A 24,882-nucleotide genomic window follows, 5' to 3' on the forward strand; every position below is an offset into this window, starting at 1 on the left:
GCCGGCCGCTGCTGGCACTGGGCCGGGGCCAGGACGGGTGGCGGTGGCACATGCTGGTGTGGTTGCGGTTGCCCTGTGCCTTCTTGCTGTGAGTCTTCTCGCACTCTTCTGGAGGGAGGAAGTGGTCTCACCACAGCTGGGATGACTGTTGGAGCCAAGTTCCCCCTGGCATTCTCATCCTGCAGACAGACGGGACCCTGGGTGCCTGCTCTGCCGGGCCCACCTTCTGCTCATCCCCAGCCCCATTTCCTCTGCAGGCTCCAAGTGAAGTGGGGATGCCCTTACGATCGACTTTTTTTTTCTTTAGGCCTGAGTTACCCTTTGGAAAAAAAGTAGCTTAAGTCCTTGACAAACTGCATGGAGTGTCCTGAAGGGAAAGGCAGAGGTGGCATGCTTTGTTTGGGAAGACTTCCCTTTCTGTGACTTCCCCTAGCTGTGTACTGTCCTCCTCCTTCTCCCAGTCCAGTGCCTCAGCATTTGATGATGACACATGATTCAGTCTGCTTATCGTGGGCCTTTCTTTGTGGGCGTGAGGGCCTGGGCACAGTGCCTGTTGCCCAAACTGGTGAGCAGGACCAGTTGTTCAGTATATGGTTTGACAGCAGCACAGAATATTTGAAAATGGGTCCATGATGGAAAATCTGAGGGTTGCACGGTTACTGTAGGGCCAGAGATGGTGCCCTTGGCCACCTGCAACCAGAGTTCTCAGCGCTGGCCAGCAGACCACCCTCAGAGCCTTTCCTGCCTCTTTTTCTGGCCAGAGTCCCAAGGGGCTGGTTCCCCGCTGAATTTCAGTTCAGCACACAGTTACTGAGCATCTCTATTAGGCCAGGCACCATGCTGCTCTACACATCCGCATAGGTACACTGGGTTATGTTCCCAGGGCCCAGCCAAGGTCACTGGAGACAGCAAGGACCAGGACTCTTCCTGCCTCAGAATCAGGATAGAAGCTTAGTTGGGTGGGGGGCAAAGAAGGAGGTTCCAGTTTGCAGGCTCCATCTCACCCCAGCCTTCTTGTTATAAAGCTGTCCTTGCCCTCGCCCAGTTATCCCGCGTGTTGCTCTGGGACTTCAGTATTCCAGGCCAGGCTTCCTCGGTCTAACTCACAGCCAGTTTTGCATAAGCCGAGCATCATCTGCATGACTGGCTGACGCCTCATGGCCAGTGAGCAGTCCTGCTTCTCCCTCAGCTGCTCCCCGCAAGCTAGGGTGTTCAGATAAATCTGTTCCCGAGTGTGAGTCCCCTTGACAAACATGACTGACCTGCTGAGCCCAAGCTTTATGCTGCTTCCAGAGGACCATCTGGAACAACTACTTACAGTGCTGTCACACAGCCCGCTTGGCCCCTGTGGTGCCATGAAGGGTCACTCTTTGAAGGGTAGCCTTCCTTAGCTATGACGCTTCTGTGCTGCAAGGAGACCTTGGCCCAGATGTCTGTGATGAGACGCAGGAGCAGGGGTCTGTCCATCCAGGGGCCCTGGATATAAGGGGCAAGCCTGGTCCCTCTCTTGATGCTCCCAGGTCAGTTGGAGGGGCCAAAGCCCACACCTGTGCACATGCCTGCCTGAAGAATACTCAAGGCCAACATGTAAACATCTTCAAACACAGGATAACCTACTGTATTAAGTTCCTGAGGCTGATGGAACAAATTACCTCAAATTTAGTGGCTTAGAACAATGAAAATTTATCCTCTCATAGTTCTGGAGGCCAGAAGTCTGAATTCCATTCCCCTGGGCCAAGATCAAGGTGTTGGCAGGGCTATATGCTCTCTGGAGGCTCTCCGAGAGACCCATTCCTTGACTCTTCCAGCTTCTGGTGGCTGCCAGCATTCCTTGGCTTGTGGCCACATCACTCCAATCTCTGCCTCCATGATCACATTGCCTTACCTTGTGTGAGTGTCTGATCTCCCTGTATCTCTCTCATAAGGACACTTTTAATGGTATTAGGGCCCACCAGGATAATCTTCACATCTCAAGATCCTTAATTTCATTGCATCTGCAAAAACTTTTCCATATAAGGTAACATTTACAGGTTCCAGGGCCTAGGACCCGGTTTCTTTGGGGGCCATTTTCAATCTGTCACACCTACTGACCTCGTCTCCTACTACTCTGCCTCTCACTCACTCTGCCCCAGCCATGCTGGCCTCCTTATCATTCTCAAACCCACCAGACTGGCTCCCGGTTCGGGGCCTTTGCACTTGCTATTCCCTCCATCTGGGTCACCCTCACCTCTGATATCCACGTCTCACTCCTCATCTTCTTCATGTTTTCATCAGATGTTCCCTTTTCACTGAGGACTTCCCTGACATTTAAAGTCATGTTCCCGCCACAGCATTCCTGCCCCCTTTCTTTGCTGTATTTTCCTCTTCGTACTTATCACTGTGTAAACCGTGCCTCCAACCAGAACCTGAGCTCAGAGGGGATGAGGATTTTTGTCATTCTGTGCATTGTTGTGTCCCCAGCACCTGGAACACAGTTTGCATTCAGTAACTCTTTGTTGAGTACATGAGTGATGTGTACCCTGAACGCATCTGATCAGAGAAGATGCAGAGTGAAGCAGCAGGCCGCATGAGGTGGACAGTTAGGAAGGGCTTCTGATGGGAAGGCTGGGAAGAGCTGGTAGGGCAGCGCATCTTAGGTGGGGAGGCCAGGCTTAGAGTCAAGGATTAAGGACAGAAAAAGCAGGTGGAGCTACATTTGCCTGTAGGCAGAGATCCCACAGATGGAGGGTAAGATGATGATGTCTATGGCCAGGGGTGGGTGTTGAGGCAAAGCAATGGTTAGTAGCACAGTTTACAGAGTAGGCAGTAGTTGCTGGGAGATGCTGCCAAGCAGATTGAGGTGAAATAGGAGATGATCCCAGCTGCCCTGAGCATTCACATCCATTCCAGCGCTAGCCTGCATTTCTCCTTCCACCCCTCGCATATCTCAGAAGAAAGAGGCAGTTGAAGGGTTTGCAAGAGATGTTTAGTAGAACCAGTGGCAACCCGAATGTGGCTGATTTTACCTCCTTCTCACCACCCACCTGTAAGTGCAGTGTCTTCCCGGAGGAGGAATAACAGGCATCAACACCTTAGCCTTTGTCACCCCTCCTCTGTAGTCTCTGCCACCTTCCCAGGGGCAACAAGCCTGAGTGGGACTCAGAGCTTTGATGAGCAGAACTAGTTATCTATAGATTTGGCTTAGAGCCCTGGGAGGGGAGGAGCGTTCGTGCATCTGCTCAGCTCAGGGGGCTGTGGGAAAGGTGGGCTTCTCTCTTTTTAGTATATGCAGCAGCCTTTTCTGATTCTCTGTCTGCCAACACTATGATAGGCGTTTGGAAGTAGACCAGCTGCTTAGTCTCCACTGTCAGAGCCAGCCGCACCTCGAGGCTTTGGGGTACAGACCTGAGGACATGCTCTTTGCCCTAAAGAAGGAGGAGTGGGGATGCATCTCCCGAGGGTCTCCCCTGTGGTGCTGGCCTCAGTGAAGGGAGTCAGGGCAGTTGTTTCACCCTGGCTGTGTTACATGGCCCAGTAAAGGTCCTGATGGGTGGGCAGAAGAAAGAGGCAGGGAGGCTCGGCCCCCCATGGCCCCTCTCCCCTGCAGCTGTTGCGCAGGGCAGCCTGCTCCCACAGTCCCGCTCAGACTGCCTCTGCCGAGCTTTTCTCAACAGCTGTTGGGTGGTGAGTTGCTGGGCTTTTTCCCTCTTATCCTCCCCCTTTTCTGTTTGCAACAATCTCTCGGGGGAGGTCAGCAGATCTGTTGGAGGAGACAGTTCCCAGGCCCTCATGGTTTTGGCAGCTTGTGCAAAGAAGTTAGAGAGGAACTGGTTCCACTGGAGCCTTCCCCCTTGGGCACCTCCCTTGGAATGGGAGTAAGGACGCTTGGGGGTGGGGATCATGTCCTCCTCTGCCTCCTGCTTAGAGCCAACAGCTCCCTCCCTCCGGTGGGGGCTCAGGAAGTGGGTCTACAGCTCCCCCTGCCTCCATCGTGGGTCCTCTGTCTTCTGTGCAGCAGAGGAGGGAGGGTGGCGGACTGAGAGCCGGGTTCTCACAAGGGGCAGAGCAGGGCCCAGAGAAGGAGTTGTGATAAAAGCCAAGAGGGATCAGGACTCAGCGCTGAGTTCAGAATTCTGGCTCCCTCCTTTATGAAAATGTCCCCTCCCTGTGTATTCAGTAGGTCTTTGGGGCCCCCAGCACTCTGTGGACAGGGAAAAATCACGGAACAAGCTTGAGGCACTGCACTGCACAGAAGTTTCCTGCATTGGTTCAGGCTAGAGAGCAGGGCATCTCTGTTGAGCTGTTTCCTGTCTTACCAATTAGTGATTCCTTAATGGGTTCCCATTCGGTAACTTGTTTTCATTAGGCTCTCAGGAACCTGGGCCCGTGCTGGGCACATAGATGGGGAGGGAATCATGGATGCCAGTGGTTCCCTGAGCCCGTCCTCTCTTGGAGCTGGTTGGGATGGGGAGGGGCAATACTGGTCCTCACTGCTGGGGAGAAGCACTTGGAATAAATAGGCTATAATCCATGGGTGAAAGTCTTAAGAGAGTAAAGAGCAGGTTGGCCTTATTGGCTCATCAGGGAAGGTTTTTTGGAGGATGTGGCCTGGAAAAGAGGCAGTGCAGCTGGAGAAGCCTGAAAGAATAAAAGGATAAAAGGGGTTGGCAGTGTCCAGGAGGTTGATGAGAAGACTTCAAAGAGCCACCACCTCTGTCCCGGGAAATGGTGTGTATGCTTCCCCAGAGCCTGCCTGAGAAGCTGCTCTGTCTCACTGGGTTTCTCTCCCTGCAGACCCCCCTGTCCTGGCAAGAGCTTGAAGGTGAGCGGGCCAGCTCCTGTACACATAAGCGCTCAGCGTCCTGGGGCAGCACAGACCACCGAAAAGAGGTAACTGCCCCCTTTGACTCCCCAGCCAGGGAAGCTGCCTCTTGTCTACCCGCAGCACCATGGACACATCTGCTCCAAAGTGGACCCACGTTTCCAGTCTCACCTGCCTCGACCTAGCTTTTTCCTAATGAGATGGCGCCTTCGTAGCTGCCTCCCAGCCTCCTGGTGGCCTGGCTTTATGAGCCCAGGCCCTCCTGCAGGCAGGGGCTTGGCCCTCCAGCAGCCAAGCTAAGGGTGGGGGCGGCCATTGTTCTCACTTTACATCAAGGTTGGATCCAGATAAGTGGTTCAGAGACTGGAGAAAGAGAGCGAGCTTCTAGGAATTGGAAGCCCCCCCACCTCATTTACTACTTAACTACTCATCCAGCCTTATTTTTAAAAGAAGAGAAAAATAGTAATGTGTTCCCAAACACGTCTTCCTGGCCCTCCCTTGCTCTCATGAGGGCCCCAGGGGTTGCGGGTGAGTAGAGAAAGCCATAGGCTGGATTCCAGGCCTCCCAACCCAGCTGCGCCTGGATGCTGTGGCGAGCCCCCGGGAGGCCAGCTCACCAGGGGTCACCCTTGACAGAGCCGTAGCTTCGGCCCTCTTGGTTGCAAGAACAGAGAAAGCATATGAAGTACTTAAGGCTAGTGGGAAATACAAAGTATTTACAATTTGTAATTACCAGAGTATTTACACTAAGGACCGGTAGGTCCAGAATTACAAATGTGACTGGGACAATATTCAAAATTGTTGATGATTATCCGTAATTGTTACAGGATGTGAAATTGGGACAAAAGCTGATATTCCTTCTGGAGAGGCTGCTCCTTGCTCAGTGCAGCCTACTTTAAAATGGGGGGAAATCCTTCCATCCTTCCTGGTCCCAGGGCCTTTGAGATAGCGGTGAATGTACTTTGAGGAGTGAATTCAAAAACATCATTTCCCCTGTCTATTAATAGAGTAGTATTCCATGCCTTTGGAATCTGTGAAAGACAAAAATGTTTTCAGTGTTGCATATTTTTAGTTTTTCGGAACCTGAGCCATCTGCAGAATACATGGTAATTCAAAAATCCAGTAATCTGGTTAATATGGTGGCCAACTTGCCTGATGAACCTATCACCACCGTTTTGAACACCACTGGGGTATTCTGAGGTGGAAGAGTAACTTCCATCTTCCTTTTATGTATTTTCATGGGCTTCTGGTGAGAGCCATGCCTGGGAGGGAGGACCCAGGGCACTTTTGTTTTGCTTCACCTGCCTGTCCTCTCCCCTCTCCTGGCCGCCAGATCACCAAGTTGAAGCAACAGCTGCAGAGGACAAAGCTGAGCCGCGGTGGGAAAGAGAAGGAGCGGGGCTCCCCGCTCCAAGGGGACCATGCTGTGCGGGGGGCACTGAGGGTACGTCTCTCCCCCAGCCCTGTCCTCTCTGTCATCCTCCCGGGCAGGCCCCCTGGTGTGGGCGGGTCCTCTGAGCCCTCCTGCACTACAGGGCCTATGGCTGCGTGGGTGACAGGTGAAGTTTTGGTGCAACATTGGAAAGGGCTTCTTGCTGTGCTGAATGTCTCTCTCCTCCATCCCCACCCCCTGTACAGTTGAGGCTATGATGCAGACTCTAAAAGCATACTCCAGACCTCTCAAAGCTCTGCCTTCTGGAGAAAACCCCATTGAATGGACCTATTGCAATTGGCAACAGTCTCCAAATTCTCCTTTACTCACTTGATTCTGCTGTGTAGACATGAGTGTTACCCCCTGGTCAGAACTGATAACGGGACAGGATTTGGTGGGGTTCAGTGATGACTTCATTCGCCTCCTCCTCAGGCTTCCCCTCCCAGCTTCCCCTCAGGGTCCCCTGTCCTGCGACTCAGCCCCTGCCTACACCGGAGCCTGGAAGGGCTCAACCAAGAGCTGGAGGAGGTGTTTGTGAAGGAGCAGGGTGAAGAGGAGCTGCTGCGGGTGAGTGGGGGCCATACCCTGGATGCGTAGACAGGCAGGGTTTTGCTGAGTCTGGACACGGGAAGGTAGGACGCGCGCTGTCTGGGGCCCACAGGCTGTGCACGTCAGCAGAGCAACATGCTAACACCACCCCATGGAGGGACACAAGCTGAGTTTATTAGACTCAAATGGACTTGACCACAAGAACAGCAGAGCTGGGTGGGTGAAATTGGGGAAGGTGTTGGGGCATTAAGTAGAAAGAGAAGGAGCAGGGGTTGGCAGAGAGGAGGGCCCCTGGCTGGAAAGAAGGGACTCGGCATCCCTCTTCAGCCAAAGCACCAGCTCCGTGTTTATTCCTGGCATACCATCACCGTCACCGTCACCCAGCTGTGCCTCAGGTCAAGCGGCCCGTCCCTCCATTTCTACCTGGCGATATGCATTCATCCTTCGTGCCCAGTTGCCTTTGTGCAGCCGTCTCCCCTGCCCCACTCCCAGGCAGAGTTATTTGCTCCCTTTTCTGCAGTCTCAGGCACATTTTTATACTGACACAGGACAACTGGGGAATGCCAGTTGGGCAGTATTAATATAATTCTAATGGGCACACTCCTCAGTTTATGATCTACTTGCTGGTTGACTTTTAACGTGCGTATATGTCGGATTTACACGTGCACACAGATTGGTGAGCTCTGATACAAGTACTATTGAATGCTCAAAGGGCGGGGTGGGGGGGGCAGTGATGGGTGTATTTGGTGCGTGGTGATAACCTGCACATTTGTCCTGCCGTGGCCTGTAGCTGTTGCAGTGCCCTGGTGGTTTGCCCCTTCTCGTGCCCCCATGTGTCATTCACCTTTGGGTTCCCAGAGCCTGACACACAGGAGGCCCTTGCCCTCGTGAGGCTTACAGCCTCGTGGGGGCGACACCTTGATGAAACCGTGAAATAATTATGTAGTCATAAAGCGCTGTCTATGAGGGAAAAGAACGAAGTGCTCTGGGAGAAGCAGGAGGAGCTGTCTCTTAGATTGGGGGTTGTTGGGAAAGTCAGTGATGTGAGCAAATGGTGTCCTGCTGCCTCTGTGTGTTGTGAATAGAGGACGAGGACAATGGCAAGGGGATGACCCTAAGGGTCACCGCAGCCCTGCTGGCCTGAAGAGACAGGCCGGAGAGTCGCGACCCCACTCTTCCTCGGCAGATCCTTGACATCCCCGACGGGCACCGTGCCCCCGCGCCCTCCCAGAGCGGCAGCTGTGATCATCCCCTCCTCCTCCTGGAGCCAGGAAACCTTGCCAGCTCTCCCTCCATGCCCTTGGCATCCCCCCAGCCTTCCGGCCAGACCAGCCGTGAGGAACACCGGGGTGCAGCCGAGGAGCTGGCATCCCTCCCCAACGACAAAGGTAAACTGGGGGGGCCAAGGCCGCAGGGCCCACACGGGGCACGGGGTCCTCTCCATGCCCTCCTCTAACGCTCGTCAGTTTCTGGCCGGTTTCACGTATGAACCAACTAGAATATCTTTATGAGTCGTCTGTATTCTGTATGTTATACTGGTCCTTGATATAGATTCTGATTTATAACTTATGTGAAGTTTCTGCACTTACAGTTTTCCTTAATCCTCACTGTAATCCAAAGGAACAATCCCTCCCACCCCCATCTTCTGTCTGCGCTTCAGCATGCGGTCGTGGAGAGCCCACGAGCCCGCCCAGGTGTCCACGGTACCCATGACCAGCAATACATCTCAGGGAGGGTGTGAATGCTGTAAATAAAAGAATGTGGTCTCTTGCCCAGGGTCACACAGTTGGACCCAGATCGAAACCCAAGCTTTCTGACTCCAAATCTCCACTTTGTACTCTGCCATGTCTGTGTCACTGAGAGGACAAGACACGAGTCCCTCCTCCTGTAATAGTGGTCCTGACATTCTAAAGCACTATGGCGTGCATCACCTAACTTGATCCTCACTGCAGCCCCATGAGGTAGGCTGGTCAAAGGCACGATCTCACAATACAGAGGTAAACCGAGCGTAGAATAATAGAGAATCAGTGTGAGATAAATATAGATAAAGTCAATATTTGCAACCTAGGCAAAGTACATTTGCTGTGTGGAAAGTGAGAGGAATTTTATCCCACAAAGTGGGGCTGAGTAAAGATTGCTCGTCTGAGTCAGTACAAGAGCTCTTCCTGAAAGGAGGGATAGATTTTCAAGACCGTGGAAAGGAAGAAGCTGTGGTATGTTGGCAGGCAGGGCGGTACAGTCTTGGAAGAAGGCAGAGACACAGACACTAGGATTCTTTCAAGTCTGAGACTTGGAGTTGCGATCGCAGTCTACCTCTGGGGATTATAGAATTGGTATTAGACCCGACTTTTCCCTCAATTCAACTGTATTTTTTATCCTGTATAACAAGATCTGTATCCCCCCCCCCCCCCACACACACAATTCTGGTTTTATTTTCTCTTTTTTAAAAAAAATTTATTTATCGTTATTATTTTATTGGGCCCCTTTTTATGGTATTTAATTTTTTCTTCTATTGGAGTGTAGTTGCTTTACAATGTTGTGCTAGTTTGTGCTGTACAGCAAAGTGAATCAGCTACACATATACTAGGTCTGTATTTATGTACGCTGCCTCAAAGATGTTTTAAGGTAGAGTGTAGACAAACAATCTGTATTAACATAACCACGGCCACCCACCGTACCAGGTCTCCCAGTCCTGCCTCTTTATACCAAGGCCTGAACCCAGGAAAGCGGAGACCTTCCTTTAGTGCCACGGGACTCAACCTTACTCTGTTTGCAGCTTCCTCTCCAGGCCACCCAGCCTTCCTGGAAGATGGCAGCCCATCTCCAGTCCTTGCCTTTGCCGCCTCCCCTCGGCCTAATCACAGCTACGTCTTCAAACGGGAGCCCCCGGAAGGCTGTGAGAGAGTGAGGGTGTTTGAAGAGGCCACGTGAGTACCTCAGCTGGTTGGTAAGGGTCAGGGCATGCGAGGGGGGGACAGGGATGCAGGCTGAGCCCTGCGGCATCCCACCTGGTAGGCCCCTCTTTAGTCTCAGACTCCCTCTCGTCCTGGAGACAGCGTCAGCTGTGGATGATCAGTACTGCAGTCTTCCCATGATCAAACTTGTTGACATTACCTCCTCAGAGCACCGAAATCTTTGCTTATCATGATCTCCATAGAAACCTGCTCTCTGCCCACATGCCAGCCACAAGCGCAGCAGGAGCTGGAAAGGAAAGAGATCTGAAACCTAAACCCTTTGCTTCTTCTATTTTTTTCCATCCCTGGGGAAGGTGTGAGAATTTGCTAGACCATATCAGAGAGAACATACTAGTAATTCTCTTCAGGCAGAGCTTAGAAGTGTCTCATGCCCACTGGTGTGGCAGAGGGAGCCTAAAAAGCTTTCTGATTGCTTCTGAGTCAAATCTTTACCCTGCAGCTGCAGTGGGTCAAGTGTCATGAACTCCCAGACAGAAATTTCCAGTCCTTGAAAGTAAGAACCATGGAATATTCCCAAACCAGACTGGACAATTCAGAAGTCATTCCTAAGTTGATTTCTTTACTACAGTTCCCACCCATCAGCAGAGAGAATCAAGAGCCAAAACTTTCCAAATGGCCCACAGTCCCCCTTAGCAGGAGCTAAGAAAAGAGTTCATCATATTCCCGCTGCCACTGTAATATTCATCGGGGTCAGCTCACAGTGGAAGCTGTGGATTCGATGGCAGTGAGGAAGATTTAGCTAGGACAGGGTTTGGGACCTTGACGGCTCCATCTGTATCTCACATAAGTGGGAGGACAACCCATGGTAGTAGCAGGAGGTACATATATAACCCAGAATGGGAGTTATGGAGAAAACCAGGGGCATTGGAGGTTTGCTCCCATCCTCACTGTTGCCTGGGATCTCTCCAAGAACCCTGGGTCCTCTGGGGTAGTGTGGAGGGAAGAGGCCAGATCTTGTAGCTTAAGCAGGCTCTGGGCTCTTGTACCTTTCCCCAGTCCACAGTATAGTTGAGTAGTTACAACCTGGATTTGCTTGTGGCAATTAGGCTGTTGCTTGTCTTTATTCTTTTGTAGGCTCATAAGGCCACAAGAGGTTTAAAGTCATCTCGTCCAGCTTCCTGCCCCTGTGTTAGCCCTTTAAGAGAGGTGGTGATCCATCAGTTACTTTCTAAGATGTCCTGAGATAGAAATTCTCAGCGCATCGGTCTCTCTTCATTGTATGAACTTTCTTACTGGGAAGATCTTGTGTTTAGTGGTTCTTCTGCCACATTTTCCTCTCTCCGGCTGCCCATCCTGTAAGATGGCCTGGATTTCCCAGGAAGGGAATCGAGCCATTCAGGGTCAGGCTGGTTGCCCTCATGTCCTTCGAGTGTCACTTAGTCTCCCCTGGGTCACGCTCCTCGTGCGCATGCTCACGCCAGGAGCATTCCCTCTCCTGCCCACCCCGCACCTCTGCCTAAGTGGGATTCTTTGAAGCCCTTGTCAGTCAGAGGACACCTTGCCACTGCGAAGTCCTCTGGGCCCCCAGGCTTCCCAACACAACCCACACACGGGCCTTTGCTTCCCTCCACCTCTCCTCCCACCTCTCACGCTGGGCCAACATCTGCCCTCCTCCGTGCGCCTCGCTCTTCTTCCTGGGTTTGGAATGATTAGAATTCTACAACTTAAATGATAATCAGTTTGTCAAGCTGTACACCAAGTGCATTTTTCTGTATGTAGATATTACGCTTCAAGAAAAAGTTAGGGGATGGGAAGCGTTGGTGCAGAGCTTGACTATCTTCCCGCACGTTTGTCTTCTTGCCTGGAATCCTCACAGCAAGCAGCTTCTCAGCGCTCTTCACCCTTGAAGCATGGCTAGACATCCTTCTTCCTTTTTTATCATAAGGAATCCTTACTCTAGAACTCTCTGACCTGACCTCTTTTAATCCTTCCATTTCCCCTACACGATCGGAAGGGTAGGGATTCTTTCCACATTAAAGGTGAGGCAGGTTAGGCCAAGAGCGCGTGGTGAGTTAAAAGCTAGATCTCCTGATGAGGTCTAGCTGTTGTCCTTTCCTCCCAGCAAGGGTTTTGAAAATCACGTCTTTCAAATCTACTCAAGAATTAGATTCTTGAGGTCAGTAGATTTCAGCGGGGGATAGTTTACCCACCAGGGGACATTGGGCAACGTCAGAAAGCATTTTTGGTTGTCACAACTTCAGGTGGTAGTGCTACTGGCACATAGTGGGTAGGGGCCAGGGATGCCGTTATACATCCTACAATACACAGGATGGCCCCCCACAACCAAGAGTTATCCAGCCCCAAATGCCAATAGTGCTGAGACTGAGAAACCCTGCTTTAGGCTATAAAATGTCTAAGAAAGTCACTTTGCTTGGATCTCTGCTTTCAGGCAAGTGGTCTGCCCCGAAAACTGTTCACTGATAAACTCTTTCAAATTAAAAGATCTTTCAGTCTCCTCTTCTAGAATCACACTGTCAGGAAGTTCTCTTTCCTGTCTAGCTTTAATCCCTCCTCTTTTTAGCTAAAGTAGATTTCCTGTTATTTAGCCATATTTCTAAAACATTGAGAGCTGCGGGGCCTAAACGCTGGTTGTCGCTCAGTAGCCTGTCATTTTTTTGGTCAAGTTACCGACCTGTAGACCCAGCTCCCTTGCTCCCCTGATGTTGTGACACCTCCCATCCCTTCTCACTGGCTGTTTGTGTGTGTTTGTGTGTGTGTGTGTGTGCACGCACACACACGTATGTCTGTGTGCATGCACACACACGTATGTCTGTGTTTCTCTCTCCATCCTCCAGGTCCCCAGGTCCTGACCTGGCCTTCCTGACTTCCTGTCCCGACAAGAACAAAGTCCATTTCAACCCGACCGGCTCGGCCTTCTGCCCCGTCAGCTTGATGAAGCCCCTCTTCCCCAGCATGGGCTTCATCTTCCGTAACTGCCCCTCAAGCCCAGGGTCCCCCCTCCCCCCTGCCAGCCCCAGGCCACCGCCTCGGAAGGATCCAGAGGCCTCCAAGGCCTCCTCGCTGCCATTCGAGCTGTGGCAGCGCACCCCGCCATCAGAAGAGCCTGTGCTTTTCCAGAGTTCCCTGGTGGTCTGAGGGCCGCACCCCCACTTTACCATGGAGACCAGTGCCTTGGTGGCAGGCCCCTCTCTAGCTCCCCTGAGATGGGGGATGAAGGAGCCCTTCCCTCTCGGCCTTAGAGCACTTTCATTTATTGTGTCAAAGCCCTGGGTCCTCTTTCTGATGGACACCGGCCCCTTCGAATGTGAGGGGACCTGCCTTCTCCACTAGCAGCTGGGCAGCTCACAAGTCACACCATGTTCTTGCCACCTCCCTCACTTCATGGAAAACTCACCCAGAAGGTCTTGGGTCCCCCATCCCTGGGTCGTGAGTCCAGAGGTCTGTGGACAGGGCCATTGTCTTTTTTCCTTCCCTCTCCTCCACAGACACAGACGAGGAGACCCAAATATACTCCCATCCTCACGCCTCCCTCTCATTGGAGGAGCTGACCAAAGCAGCCCGAAAGGGCCATAACACTTGACCAATCCAGCTGCTGGCAGAGGGGGAACCAAGCGTTTTCCCAAGTGGTATTTTCATCTCGCTTTCACCCTAAGATTGTCTTAAGCAGCAGCCCAGCCTGCCCAGCCCCAGGTGGGTAGTGGGAGAGAGGGAGAGCTGGCATTTCTCTGGGTGGCAAGTGGCGACTCTCCACCCTCCACCTGCCCCAGGACTGGGCTGGATTAGAAAAATGCCTATTTTTCTTGTATCGATGTAGAAACTCTATTTTCTCCCAAAGACACTATTTTTGCAGCTGTTTGAAGTTTGTATATTTTCCGTACTGCAGAGCTTACACAAAATTGAAGAAGAATGTTAATGTTCAAGTTTTATTATCCTGTGTTTAGAAGTTGTTGGGGTTTTTTTTTTGTTTTTTGTTTTTGCAGATCTTGGTGTTAATAGACCAAATAAATATATTCCCAGCACCTTGAGGTTCTGTTAAACATCTTGGGGGAAGGGAGAGGGATGGAGATTGAGGGTGTCATATTAATCCCTTCAACCCTGTCTTCAAGAGGAGCCTTTACTTAACACATAGTGTTGGGTGGATGGATCCAGAGTCTGTGTCCTCAGGACAGCAGGCTTGCATTCTCTACATACACATATAAACAGTAGGGCCAGGGAAAGTCTGTCCAGAATGAAGAGTGTGGTGGAGGTGAAGGAGTCAGTGGGGAAGTCATCCTTTCTTGGGTGAGTCTGGAAAAACACCTTAAGGGAGAGTGGATTTTAGCAGGGAAATGAGGGTGACCAAGGAGAAACAGTTTGACACTGTGGGTGCTCCTTGCACCAGCAAGGAAAACAAGACAAGGGAATGGCATTTGGATCGAATCTCTGGGCACAGTTTTAGGGAAGCTTTAGCTCCTTTTGAGTGTTCTTTTCACATTAGTGAGTTCCCACAACATAGAGGGTATAAGAAACTGTTCCTGTCCTTTTGTAGCCTCTCAGCTTTACAGTGCCCTGCCAGGAAGAGCTTCTTGAGGCTTTTGGGGGAAATGAGGATAACCATCTCAACAATCTGATAGTGCTTTGCAATTTACAAAGCTTTTTTCACAAAAGACACATTATCCCCATTGCATGGGTTAAAAGCTGACTATCCCAAGGGCAGTCATAATAACTACAATTGTATCTATCTCGTAAAACCTCAAAACAAACTCTTAAGCCAGGCTATCCCAACTACCATGTATTGGCTAGGTAAGCATCAGATATACTGGAAAATGCTTTACATAAAATGTCATTGAAATCACAGACCATCTGGTGATAAATTCCACGGTACTAATGAGGAAAGGACAAAAAAATTGATAACCTTTGCTCCCAAAACACACATACAAAGGGGGGGAGCTGGGACTGGGGACCAGATCATTTGAATCCAGTGCCCATGCTTCTAACCACAGTTCTCTCCTGCTTGTTATTATATTTCCATTAATGTCAGATAAGGAAACTTGACTCAGAGGTCAAGTGAATTGTTTGAAGTCCCAGCTGGTAAAGAGGCAGAGCTGGGACTAGAACCTCAGCTCGGTGACCTGGAATCATCAGCTCATACAGTAGAGTAAGCCACTGGACAAGAGGGCAAACTTTATATTAAAGTCCCCAACTAATATCAAGTCCCCTCCCCAACTAATATAAAGGAGACAGGGGGTCAGGGACAGACCCTATCTTCTACTTTTTACCCCTCCCCTGAAAGATGTTTGGCCTACCCCCAAAGTCTCAGTGAATCAGGCCCGGAGGGATGGGTGTGGTGCTGCCCCGAGTTTCCTTCCTTTGCCTGAGGCTGTGCCAGAGGAGTAGCTGCGAGAAGGGGAGAAGGAGCCTCTACCCAGACAGCAGCCCCGTGTGCAATGACTATGGTGGGACTTGAGGCCGGTAGTGGCAGGCCCTGGGGTCAGTCTGGCCCTAGCTCTTGGTGTCAGCAGGTGGAGGCCCAACCCTTGGATGAAGGAAGGGGTCCAACAAGGAGCTCATTAAGGCAGGAGGGTTTACTCCCTTGTTGGTGGGTTGTGAGACCCTTAAGAAGATCCACTTCGGCAAGCTTCCATATCCACCTCCAGGATGTGAGGAAACAAGATCAGAGTTGAGAAAGAATAATGACTAATAAATACCTCAAACTTGCACAGCACACTTTACAGTTTACAAAACACTTTCACCAACCTCAGCTCATTTGATCCTCAGAACAGTCAAGAGGCGACAAGGTGGCTATTACTAATTATCCCTATAGACTATATATAGACTAGGAAAACTGTAGCTCGGAATTTAGGTGACATGCGTAGGTTACCCTGCCTTTAATTGGCAGAGCTGAGGCAAGAGCCCTGCCGCCCTTGGGAGCCTAGTGATCTGCCCTAGGAGGACGACCGCTCCCCAAGGCCAGGCCTTGAACGCTCTTCTGGTTGGAGGGGTTAGAGTCGGGGACGTTGGGCAGCAGCTAGGGGGCGCTAAGGCTCCATAACGAGTCTCCGGGCGTTAGGACCCAGCAGAAGCCTGACAAGCCAACCGGGAAAAAGGCTATCCGATTTGCCGGGTCGGCGTACTCCTCCTTCCCGCCCACCTGTCTGTCTTTGCACAGCGCAGCCAATTGGTCACCTCCACATCCTTATACGTCATCATTCCACGTCCGCGTATCTCCTAAGCCGTCCCGTCGAGCTCCGGGTCTCAGTGGTCCTCGGAGTTGCCTGATCGGGAAGTCTCGAGGGCAAGGCTTTACGCTCGGGATAGCTGGCTCCCCTGGCCACCAGGGACGAGGCCAAGGCCCAAGGGTGGGTCTCCTTTCCTTGGAAGCGGGTTCTGGGTTCTGAGGAGTTTCCCCCTCGGCGGTCCTGAGTTGGCAGTTCTGGCGGTGGCTGCTGGGGTCCTGCTCAGCGGCGGTCGCATGCAGCTCCTATGAGGCCCCTGCCGCCGGTCGGCGATGTCCGGCTGGACTTGTCGCCGCCGCCGCTGCCGGCTGTGAGCGGGTCTCCGGTCGGGTCGTCCGGGCGTCTCATGGCCGCTAGCAGCTCCCTGGTGCCCGACCGGCTGCGCCTGCCGCTCTGCTTCCTCGGCGTGTTTGTCTGCTATTTCTACTATGGGATCCTTCAGGAGAAGATGTGAGCGGATCCCCGGGGTCGGAACGCAGAACCCCCGCCCAATCCCGCCTTTCCCCAGCTGGTGGTTGGGTTCAGGGTCCTCCCGCCCCTGGCCCCAGTGTTCCCTTTTTGTAGCCCCCACCCCCACCCCGCCCATCCGCCCTCCCAGCATCCTGACACTTTTGCAGCTAAACCTCCCTAGGTTTCCAAAACGCGAAGGTTGGTCTTTGGATTTTCGAGAGCTGGTTATTTTGCTTCCCTTAATTGCTTTTTTTTTTTTTTTTTCCCCTCCTGTTGGTTCTAAAGGGCTGGGTTTTACAGGCTTAGGTTTCCATGACCCGTGCCAGCCTCTTAGGATCTCCCAGATGCTTTCAGAGAGTTGATTCCTTCACCCTCGGCCCTGCTGCTGTAGCCCAAATGCCTTCTTCTGCTGCCCGGGGTACCTCGTTTCACCAACTAATTTTTCACGTTTCCTCTAGCTCCATCTGTACGGACATTTTTTTCCTTCGGCTACGGGATCAGAAGTCTGGAATGTCTAGTTTCTAGATCCAGTAAAATCAGCTCCTGTTGTAAATGAGCCGGGTGATCCTTACCAAACTCTCTCTACATCTAGAGAGGCAAGATAATTTCAAAGCGTTCAGTGGCTCTGGATTACTAGATGACACTGAGGGAAGTATACTAATTCCTCCCCTTTCTCATGCATTTCATTCTTAGAACAAGAGGAAAGTATGGGGAGGGAGCCAAGCAGGAGACGTTCACTTTTGCCTTAACTTTGGTCTTCATCCAATGTGTGATCAATGCTGTGTTTGCCAAGATCTGTGAGTACTTAGATGGTAATCTGTTGTGCATCCCCTCCCCTTTGTATCCTAGGTATTAGGTCTAACTCTCAACAGCCTCAGCCCCTTTAGCACGTACAACAGCGTCTCTGTTCAGTTGATAAAACTAGTGGCTTTGGAAAAGGGTGAAACCCTATTTCCTTAAATTCAATCGATTTCTCAGTCAGAAATGTGCAGAGAATGGGTCTTCTGTGTTCCAGATCCCCACGAGAATACTTAAAACATTTTTCTTTGTCTTTTTTATTTTCCTTTATGTGTCAGCTTCAAGCATATTTTGAGGGTTCTCTCTTTGTTCCCTGGGGCCTAGCTAGTCCCTTGAACTGAATGAACACCCCCCACCGCCACCCCTGCCCTGCATGAGGTCTTGTGTTAGGTTTAGGTAGGATCAGAGAGTTGGAGAATCTTCAAAGATTTCCCAGTCTAAGAGGACAGAAATAGTTTATGCTTCTCATCTTATTTAACAGACAGGTTCCTTTCATGTGGCTTCAACTTTTGCTCAGTGGTCCATTCTAGGCCCACCAGCTTTCTCTTGTATGTTTCTTTTGTCTTCCCCCAGTGATCCAGTTTTTTGACACTGCCAGGGTGGATCGTACTCGGAGCTGGCTCTATGCCGCCTGTTCTGTCTCCTATCTGGGTGCCATGGTCTCCAGCAACTCAGCACTACAGTTTGTCAACTACCCAACTCAGGTGAAACCTCAGGGTGGGGTGAGGGTTGGCTCAGAAGTTGCTTGAAAAGGATGAAAGAGTCTTCCCTCAGGTCTGTGACTTAAATAAAAAGAGAGTGTGTTTGGGAGATTAAGAGTGTGAAGAACTGTAGATCTGAGGTTTAGTGATGGTGGGTTGGTTGTGATAGGCTGCTTTCTGAGGCTGCAGTCTCTGGTGCAGGCCCCATACTTACTCATTTTATCATAGCACCTAGCACAGTACCTGGCTCGTCAGAAATGCTCAGAAATTATTTTTGCTGAATTTGATTTCAGGTCCTTGGTAAATCCTGCAAGCCCATCCCAGGTAAGCAGAAGAAGATGGTCGCCATCTTCCATCCTCGCTCTTCCTTCAGTGAGCTTGATCCTCCTCTTCTAGAGCGCTATTCCTCTGGGTTTTGTCATCTCACCATAGCTATCTCTCAGGACTTCCCTCCATCCCTTCCGCCCATCCAACCTGTCATCTATATCACTTCCTGTGGTGTTGGGTGTTCATTAGCTGGTAATACTCACTGTGAGCTAGAGGCTGACCTAATCTGCTTCACATGGTCAATCATTTTGATGTCCCATGTGTTTACATTGTCATTAAGACACCCTAAATTTCCATTTGATCATCAGTTTCTTTTTTTCCCACCTCTCACTCTTCCCTACTGCTCCACCCTTACCCTGTTTCTTCCTGGAACTTTCACCTTTGTTCTCTACCTTTTCCCTTCCTCGTACTCTTTGTTCACCCTTGTTGCTCAGTTCTCTCCATCCAGGTGCCAGCCTAGCACCCTCTTTTGTCCTCTATCGGCTTTCCTTCTCAGACATTCTTTTTTTCCCATGAGGCTTTGGCTCCTAGGAGGAGAGTGTTGGGCTCGTTAATGCCTGTGGGTGCCTGAATTTTCCACTCTGTTTCTTCCCTGTAGTCATGCTCCTTGGAGTGACCCTTTTGAAGAAGAAGTACCCAGTGGCTAAGTACCTGTGTGTGTTGCTAATTGTGGCTGGAGTGGCCCTTTTCATGTACAAACCCAAGAAGGTAGTGGGAATAGAAGAACACACAATTGGCTATGGAGAGCTGCTCCTGGTATGTAATCCTGTTGGGAAAGGAAGCCTTTTACGGTAATCTTAACAAAGGAATATCCTCACCAGTGCAGGCAGAAGGCCAGTTATGTGTTTTGAGGGAGGTTGTGATGTTTCTTGCCTCACATTTCTGATCTTTGTGTCCTGCTACAAGGCCCTTGGCCCTACTAAGGCCATAGTGGGGAGCCTAAAATATTTCACTATAGCTCAGCTCTCCTTTGAGGCACGTGTCTAAATGCTGGTGTGAGGTCCCAGAGACTTGAGAGCAAAGAGGAAAGGAGTAGTGTGTCTCTTATTGTGGCTTTCCAAGGAACCTGGAAGCCAGGGTTAGAAACAATACTATAGTAGCTATTGCTTACTAGGTATTAGGCACTATTCCAAGTATTCTACATGTAGACTAATTTTTACAACAATAATCTCATAACTTAGCATTATCTCCATTTTACAGATGAAGAAACTGAGGGAAAGAAAAGTTAAATCACTTGCCCATGGTCACATGGCTATTAATTGGCAGAGTCAGTGGCTAACATTGCCTCAGATTCTAATCCAGGCAGTGTGACAGCAGAATCCAGTCTCTCAAGCACTATACTCTAAGCCAGGAGGCTAAGGTGCTCGGACTAGAGTTCCTCTCTCCAGGTTTAGTGGAAGAATGCATGTGGCTCACCGTGGCCCGTTCTAGGCCCCCTGCACACCAGGCTTCATGGCATTGTGTTGGGAGGCTTCCTTCCCTGCTCTGCTCACATTACATCTGTGTGTCTCAGATCGCCTGTCATTCCAGTGCCCAGAGGAGGAGGGAGCTCGCGTGGTCTCTCCCTACCCTCCATCTGTGGTTGAATGGCAGCATTTTGTTCTGAGGACTCTGTCTTAAGGCAGCGGCTTTCTGAGGGGTCTCAGAAAGGTGAGAGTTCTGTGACCTGGGTTCGGGAGGGCCTTCTCACTGCAGGCTGTACTCTTTCTTTCCTAGCTCTTGTCTCTCACCCTGGATGGACTGACCGGCGTTTCCCAGGACCACATGCGGGCTCACTACCAAACGGGCTCCAACCACATGATGCTAAACATCAACCTTTGGTCGACATTGTTGCTGGGAGCTGGTAAGGAGCAGTTCTGCTGTTCTTTCCACATATCAGCAGAGGGCAGACTGCCCTCATCCACTTAATCTCTAGCTCTGGTGCCAGTTGCGAACTTTGCCCAGGCCAAAGGTCGGCCTTGGTTCTCAGATGCTTTTACGTTCAAGCCCCTGAGAAGCCTTCTTGGAGAAACTTTTACTAGTCAGTTCTGCTTGCTACTTGTTACGGGCACAATCAGGGGTAGACCTGTGCCAGGTATCATGGGAGGATGCACAATAGTAAAACACTGGGCTGCCCTGGGAACTCTCACTCTTCTGAGAGAGATGAGACATTGGTATAGGATGAATACTGAATATTGTTCAGACACGGATGTATTTGCTTTTAAGTCAGTGCTTCCTAACTTTTTTCAAATCTGGGTACATACAGGGAGTATTTTTCATACAATACACTAGGGTTAGCAGAGGAGGCTGTTGATGGCTGGAATCGACCAGTGCTTGGGGCTGCCTTGAGCTAGGGACATGTGGATCAGTATCTTCACAGCATCTGAGGTTTGCTGCTTTCAATCACTTCAGCAGAAGTAACTCATTAACTTCCAAGTATTTCCCAAAAGAGTCTTTAGTTTCTCTAATCAGAAAAATAGGAGAGGGACTTCCTAGATGGTGCAGTGGTTAAGAATCCGCCTGTCAATGCATGCAGGGGCGTGGGTTCAAGCCGTACTCCAGGAAGAGTCCACGTGCCACGGAGCAACTAAGCCCGTGCACCACAGCTGTTAAGCCTGTGCTCTGGAGTCCGTGAGCCACAACTATTGAACCCATGTGCTGCCACTACTGAAGCCCGTGTGCCTAGAGCCCGTGCTCCGCAACAAGAGAAGCCACTGCAGTGAGGAGCCTGCACACCACAATGAAGAGTAGCCCTTGCTCGCCGCAACTAGAGAAAGCTCATGCGTAGCAATGAAAATGCAACGCAGCCAGTAAATAAATAAACAAACAAACAAATAAATAGGAAAAGTAGGAGATGCCTGAAGGGACATTACAAACTCATTGTGTGTGTTTTCCCATGCCCCACCCTCCTTCAGAGTGCTTTAGCAGGCCTCTGCAAGTGTATGTGTGTGAGTATGGGCACACAAGAAGCACCATTCATCTTTTGACGTTTCTTCCTAGGAATCCTGTTCACTGGGGAGCTCTGGGAGTTCTTGAGCTTTGCCGAAAGGTACCCTACCATCGTCTATAACATCCTGCTCTTTGGCCTGACTAGTGCCCTGGGCCAGGTGAGTGCCTTGATGGGGGATGGCTTGACTTCCCCAAGAGAGACTGACCTGGCTGGGAGAAGAGGGGTGGCAAGATTAGCCGTGATGTCCTGTTACAGACTTCAGACCTCTTGGCAGATACCCAAGAACCAGACTGACCTTGTCTTTCTCTGTCTTTCTCTAGAGCTTCATCTTCATGACAGTTGTGTATTTTGGTCCCCTGACCTGCTCCATCATCACCACAACTCGAAAGTTCTTCACCATTTTGGCCTCTGTGATCCTCTTCGCCAACCCCATCAGCCCCATGCAGTGGGTGGGCACCGTGCTTGTGTTCTTGGGTAAGTTCCATCCAGAGTGGGCAGCTCTGGGCTGCACAAAGGAACAGTGACAGAGCTTTATTTTTTTTCCTTAATATTTACTTCTATATTTGTGAAATTTAGTAAGCTATTTTAGAGAAAACTTTTTTAAAAGAGTAAAGAAGCATTGCCTCTAATCCAGCCTTCCTAAGGAATATTTCATTTGAGTTATTTCCTTCCAGTGATTCTGCTTTCCCCAGACACTGAGCAGGGTAAAATTACTATCCTTATTCCCTACAAATTTATGCTGCTGTGGATGAGCTGAGAGAACTAGCTTAGAAGTTTGATTCTTAAGTTTCTTTCAGTCTTGCTGTATTTTTTTTTTTTTTGGCCCCGCCACGTGGCATGTGGGATCTTAATTCCCTGACCAGGGATTGAACTCGTGTCCCCTGCAGTGGAAGCGTGGAGTCTTAACCTCTGGACTGCCAGGGAAGTCCCTGCCATATTTTATGTATACATGTAATTACCAGTATCTTGGTGATTTTTTTCATTTGGTACCAATCTCTTTTCTCTGAAGAGGTTTTATGAAACCAATGTTTGAAAACCAGTTTCATTTAAAGCTCCAATTTTGGAGAACCGAGGCTCACCCCCACCCCCAATCATTTGTAGGCTTCATTTCTCCCCATAAATTTAAGGCCACTTTTTCTCTTTCCATAGGTCTCGGTCTCGATGCCAAGTTTGGGAAAGGAGCCAAGAAGACATCCCACTAGGAAGAGAAAGACTACCTCCACTCCAAGAATATTTATTTTCTCGAACAGCGACATCTCTTGGGAAAATGGACACAATAGACATAAAGGACTAGGTTTCAGTCTGGGTATTTTTTGTTATTGTTTTTTTTTTAAAGGAAGCAAAATCACATTCTAAAAAAAGCATTTGGATTTTAATGAGACAGAGTTGGCCATTTCTGTTCTTGGTGACTGGGAGCACAGCCTCGCGCAAGTAAAGAGAGGAAGAGAGAGGGAAGGGGTAGAGGTTGGTGCTCACGGCCCACGCTGCTCCCTCGTGAGTGTGGTTAACCTGGCTGGGTGGCCAGTGCCCCCAAGAGCTGTTGTGCTTGTGGCCTCTGTTCCCACAGGCGAAGGTCTAAATATGCCAGGACACGTGGTGGCTGTCTGTTAGAGCCAGAGAATGTAAAAATCACTTTATCTCTTAGAGCTCTGGTGGGCAAATATTTCTTAAAAAACTACAGATATATTCTCTCCTCAAGAAGCTTCTCTTGAGGTCGAGATAAAATGAGCCCAGAGCCTCAGAGTCTGCTGCGTTTTCATATTTTTCCCAATGCCTCCCCTTCAGCCAAAGCTCAGCCAAGACCAGAGCAGAGACCCAGTGTGTATGTCATGAACAGCTTTGGAAGGTCTGATTCCCTCCCTCCACCTCTACGGCTGTTCTCCGTCTTCTCAGTCCCCTTCTGGGGAGGCTGGATTAATCCTTCCTATTCCCCTGCCCCCTTCAGCTGCTAAAGCATTGCAGTCCTCTGCCATCCTGGCTGTGCCCTCATGTCCCCACGCCAGCTCCTGCCTGTTGAAAGGGATGCTGGCGGGAGGCACGGTGGCTGAGTCCTGGCATAGAGCCACTGTCGAGTTTTCTGGGTGGCAGTGGGGGGAGAAACATGGAAATCGCAGTCCTCCATGGACCAAGCTTTACACATGAAAGTGCATTTCCACCAGCTGCAACTTTCACTCCATCTGTTCAGCAGCCCCAGCCCCTTGGCTCTCCAGATGGGAGCCCAGCCTCCTTCCTGCGCGGCTGCCTTCCCACCCCTCGCCCAGCCTTTCAAGCCCTGCCTCGCTTGCACTCGTCTCACTCTCTAGGGGCCCAGGTGTCACTGCAGCTCTGCCCTGAAAGGCCCCCTCTCATTTTTGAACTCCTCCTTGAGAGAAGAGGTTTTAAATACATCTGGCTGAACTTCTTTCTTTTCTCCACCCTTTTCTTTTCTCTGTGTTTCTCATCCTGAAAGTTGCATCAAATTAGCTCCTTTCGTACTGGACTGAGTTCTTCCAGATTGGTTCAGTGGTGAGAGCACGTTACCAGGGCCAGGGGCCTACAAGCAGTCCTCACTTGGGCCTGTTGTTTTAACAGGAAACATCTTCGCAGCTATCAGGCCAGTCCCCTCCACCTCTACCCCCTGCCATTCCCAACCAGCAGTTTCAGGTGTGCCTCTTACTAGTCACCAAGAGCAAGAAGGCTTTCCAACAACTCAGTGTGGCTCTCACCTGATACTAGAGCAAGCCTGTCCTGTCCTTGGTGAGCCAGGAGCCTAGTTCTGGTATATTCATTCAGTCCTTTGTCTATGCATCTAACCCTTCCTTCTGTGGGCCACATCCTGAGCATGCTGGGAGTTCAGAGTTAAGTAGGACCAGTACTTTCTAGGGGATTCACAGTCTAATAGGGAGACGGGTAGGTAAATGCAGAAATGCAGGGCTAATAACGAAGGAAAGTGGGCAAGGTGAGGCTTGAGCCGGGGAGAGTGGGAAGATGAAAGGAAGTGGGAAGGGAACTTTGGCTCTACCATCAAGTGGGGAATGGAGTTTAAAACTGCCTGGCTTCTCCCTGTGCTCCTGCTTCTAATCAGTTCAAGTGAGAGCACAGGAGCAGGTGAGTGGCTCTGCAGTGAGGCATCATTTCAGCTCGCTTGGAAGATATTTTAAAACGTTGGGTAAGCTGCCAGCTCGTTCGAGGTGGCGTACTCACCTACAGGATCACAGGAACTGAGAGCGCCAAGTCAGACTCCCGTCGGTAACACTCTGCTAGGTTATAATGGTACCGAGAAATGTGAAATACCAGGCAAGTTCAAACAGAGGTATTGTTGATCACTAACCCTGGGCGGCCTGATGCCTCAGGTTGCTAAACATCAAAGGACTTTCATCTGCAGTTAATTCTCAGCTGTGTGTGGAAGGGAGGGAACCAGCAAAAACGTTTCCCCGAGCACTGTGTTTTTCGTTTGGGGTGTATTCTACTGAACGTCTATTTTGGTCAAACTATCAGGCTTCCCTCTAGCTGTTTGTGCTCAGGCTCATGGTAGAGTGGTTTTTCCATTTCCTGTACACCTCTTAGCCTAGGGCAAGGGGAGTGACGCATGAATGTGATTTGGGGTAAAACCATAAGGAAAGCTATTCTGGAATTAATCATTATAAGGGAGAAAATTTGTATGTTGTTTTCCAAAGGGCTTAAAGGGGCAGAAATTAAACATTCACTGTGGATAATCTCTATAGTGGGTTCTTTAGGATTGGGTGATGTGTTTTCTCAGAGCCC

The 24,882-nt window shown here is 50.4% G+C and overlaps 2 protein-coding genes across 9 annotated transcripts in view; both read left to right on the forward strand.

Annotated features, from left to right (window-relative positions):
• The window catches only part of FAM117A (family with sequence similarity 117 member A), a 41,158-nt gene extending 27,415 nt beyond the window's left edge, over positions 1–13,743 (forward strand). For all 4 annotated transcript variants that reach the window (XM_057714633.1, XM_057714634.1, XM_057714636.1 and 1 more), the window contains 6 exons: positions 4,774–4,869; positions 6,135–6,245; positions 6,666–6,800; positions 7,969–8,170; positions 9,559–9,709; positions 12,553–13,743. In XM_057714633.1, the coding sequence (XP_057570616.1) occupies positions 4,774–4,869; positions 6,135–6,245; positions 6,666–6,800; positions 7,969–8,170; positions 9,559–9,709; positions 12,553–12,853 (996 nt within the window). In that variant the 3' untranslated portion in view covers positions 12,854–13,743. The remainder of the gene's footprint in view (positions 1–4,773; positions 4,870–6,134; positions 6,246–6,665; positions 6,801–7,968; positions 8,171–9,558; positions 9,710–12,552) is intronic.
• A 2,168-nt stretch (positions 13,744–15,911) lies between these two features.
• SLC35B1 (solute carrier family 35 member B1) lies at positions 15,912–22,514 on the forward strand. Of its 5 annotated transcripts, XM_057716506.1 has the most exons (10): positions 16,248–16,383; positions 16,842–16,979; positions 17,077–17,180; positions 17,755–17,885; positions 18,176–18,206; positions 18,808–18,965; positions 19,926–20,052; positions 21,189–21,295; positions 21,459–21,612; positions 22,288–22,514. In XM_057716506.1, exons 2-10 carry the CDS (start codon positions 16,936–16,938, stop codon positions 22,338–22,340), a joined length of 909 nt encoding a protein of 302 aa, XP_057572489.1. In that variant the 5' UTR covers positions 16,248–16,383; positions 16,842–16,935; the 3' UTR covers positions 22,341–22,514. The 5 variants fall into 5 exon arrangements, with proteins under 5 accessions (XP_057572491.1, XP_057572488.1, XP_057572489.1 ...); XM_057716508.1 differs by lacking the exons at positions 16,248–16,383; positions 16,842–16,979 and adding an exon at positions 15,912–16,056 and having other exon boundaries at positions 17,780–17,885; XM_057716505.1 differs by lacking the exon at positions 16,842–16,979 and having other exon boundaries at positions 15,931–16,383.
• The last annotated feature ends 2,368 nt before the right edge of the window (positions 22,515–24,882 follow it).

This window comes from Hippopotamus amphibius, chromosome 17 (genome assembly GCF_030028045.1).
Source record: "Hippopotamus amphibius kiboko isolate mHipAmp2 chromosome 17, mHipAmp2.hap2, whole genome shotgun sequence".
Taxonomy (NCBI): Eukaryota; Metazoa; Chordata; class Mammalia; order Artiodactyla; family Hippopotamidae; genus Hippopotamus; species Hippopotamus amphibius.